At 37.6% G+C, this 2,500-nt stretch overlaps 1 protein-coding gene across 1 annotated transcript in view; it reads left to right on the top strand.

The window, feature by feature from the left end:
- LOC122254846 (putative inorganic phosphate cotransporter) overlaps positions 1 to 2,500 on the top strand; it is an 11,218-nt gene that overhangs the window by 32 nt on the left and 8,686 nt on the right. Inside the window, exons 1-5 of the mRNA XM_086531201.1 lie at positions 1 to 205; positions 354 to 518; positions 1,514 to 1,554; positions 1,650 to 1,727; positions 1,983 to 2,138. The exon at positions 1 to 205 is cut by the window's left edge and continues 32 nt beyond it. Coding sequence (XP_086387327.1) covers positions 163 to 205; positions 354 to 518; positions 1,514 to 1,554; positions 1,650 to 1,727; positions 1,983 to 2,138 — 483 coding nt within the window. The 5' untranslated portion in view covers positions 1 to 162. The remainder of the gene's footprint in view (positions 206 to 353; positions 519 to 1,513; positions 1,555 to 1,649; positions 1,728 to 1,982; positions 2,139 to 2,500) is intronic.

Raw genomic sequence — 2,500 nt, 5'->3', positions numbered from 1 at the left:
ACCAAGCTGTGCTGAACAAACGCTCTGTGAAATCATGCAATTAAGCCATACGGATCTATTGAAATGGTAGATGCAACTTCACATGTTATCTGTGTGACGGGACGAGAAACACGGCGTTTGTGAAAAGAATCGGTTAAGTTTCGAAGCCGCTGCTCGTTAAAAATGGCGGGAAAACTGAAAGACGTGTTTAATAATATTACCATGGGTGAGTATCTTGAGTATCTTTTTCTTGATCGATAAGATTGAGATCAATGATCGGTGTTATGATTTCGATTCTTGTTTCTCTCTCTCGTTCTCTTCAAATAATCATTCTATCTACGAATCTCTCTATTCTTCGGCTCTTCCGTCTTCAGAATGGCTCCCCGCGAGACTGGCTCTGGCGGCGATGGCTTGGCTTGGCTTCATCAACCTGTATATGGTGAGGATTAACCTCTCCGTCATCATAGTGGCGATGGTGCGCCGGAATCACACAGCCGCCAGTACAGCTCCTTGCTCTTTGATGCTCAACAATACCCAGGGTAAATTTCCTTCTCTGTTATAAAGACGGAGGTGCTGTATTTGCGATGTTATTTCTGTCCACTTTCAAACAGATATTTGTGTTATATTCGCTATATTCCAAATATATATTCGTGTTATATTCGCTATATTCCAAACAGATATTCGTTTTATATTCGCTATATTCCAAGCAGATATTCGTGTTATATTCGCTATATTCCAGACAGATATTCGTGTTATATTCGCTATATTCCAAGCAGATATTCGTGTTATATTCGCTATATTCCAGACAGATATTCGTGTTATATTCGCTATATTCCAAGCAGATATTCGTGTTATATTCGCTATATTCCAAGCAGATATTCGTGTTACATTCGCTATATTCCAGACAGATATTCGTGTTATATTCGCTATATTCCAGACAGATATTCGTGTTATATTCGCTATATTTCAAGCAGATATTCGTGTTACATTCGCTATATTCCAGACAGATATTCGTGTTATATTCGCTATATTCCAAGCAGATATTCGTGTTATATTCGCTATATTCCAAGCAGATATTCGTGTTACATTCGCTATATTCCAGACAGATATTCGTGTTATATTCGCTATATTCCTAACAGATATTCGTGTTATATTCGCTATATTCCAAACAGATATTCGTGTCATATTCGCTATATTCCAAACATATTCGTGTTATATTCGCTATATTCCAAACAGATATTCGTGTTATATTCGCTATATTCCTAACAGATATTCGTGTTACATTCGCCATATTCCAGACATATATTCGTGTTATATTCGCTACATTCCTAACAGATATTCGTATTATATTCGTTATATTCCAAACAGATATTCGTGTTATATTCGCTATATTCCTAACAGATATTCGTGTTATATTCACTATATTCCAAACAGATATTCGTGTTATATTCGCTATATTCCAAACAGATATTCGTGTTATATTTGATATCGTTGCTGTGTGGAAATTTCATACTAATGGCAGACACATTTTCAGATCTCGAGACAGATGACAGATCGGATGTGAATGAGAAAGAGGTAACTTGGGATTTTTTACCCGTTTATCAATAGTTTACGTGTCTTATATGAGAAAATTGCTATACTCTTATTAACAATGATGCTAATTTCAACAGGAAGGCGAAATGCACTGGGACGAGACAGTTCAAGGCTTTGTGTTGGCGGCTTTCTTCTACGGATACGTTGTGTCGCAAGTAAACTGTTATCTTAAACTTAAAAAAAAGAAAAAAAAAAAAAAAAAAAAAAAAAAAAAAAAAAAAAAAATATATATATATATATATATATATATATATATATATATATATATATATACATATATAAATATATATATATATATGTGTGTGTGTGTGTGTGTGTGACTTTGTCCATATATTGTGTAGTATATCTATTATGTATCTAAAATGGCACATTATTGTGATTTTCCGCTTAATCTCTTTTCTCTCTTTCAGGTAATCGGCGGTCGAGTGGCGGAACTCTACGGCACGAAGTGGGTGTTCGGAGGCTGCATCTTCGCCGGAGGGGTTTGCGCGATGCTCTCCCCCGTCGCCGCCCGCGCTCACTATGGCGTCTTTATTGCTCTCAGGGTCATTCAGGGAATATGTCAGGTCTGTTACGGGCTCATTGAATGCACACGCACACACACACACACACACACAAACACACACACAAACATAAACACACACACACACACACACACAAATACACAAACACACACACATCGCGTCACAAATACAACACACACAACACACGCACAACAAACACACACGCACACAAACTCACAAAAACAGACAAAACTCACAACACACACACACAAACACACAAACACACACAAACAAACAACAAACACACACACACACACACACAAACACAAACACACACACACACACACACACAAAACACCCCCAAACACAAACACACAACCCATACACAACACACACACAAACTAACTTATTGGGGGGGGGGGGGG

Source organism: Penaeus japonicus, unplaced genomic scaffold, assembly GCF_977035675.1.
Source record: "Penaeus japonicus unplaced genomic scaffold, GWHDUDI00000001_assembly GWHDUDI00000035, whole genome shotgun sequence".
NCBI lineage: Eukaryota > Metazoa > Arthropoda > Malacostraca > Decapoda > Penaeidae > Penaeus > Penaeus japonicus.
The sequence above is the reverse complement of the archived record's forward strand: the minus strand, read 5'-3'. Positions and strand labels throughout refer to the sequence as shown.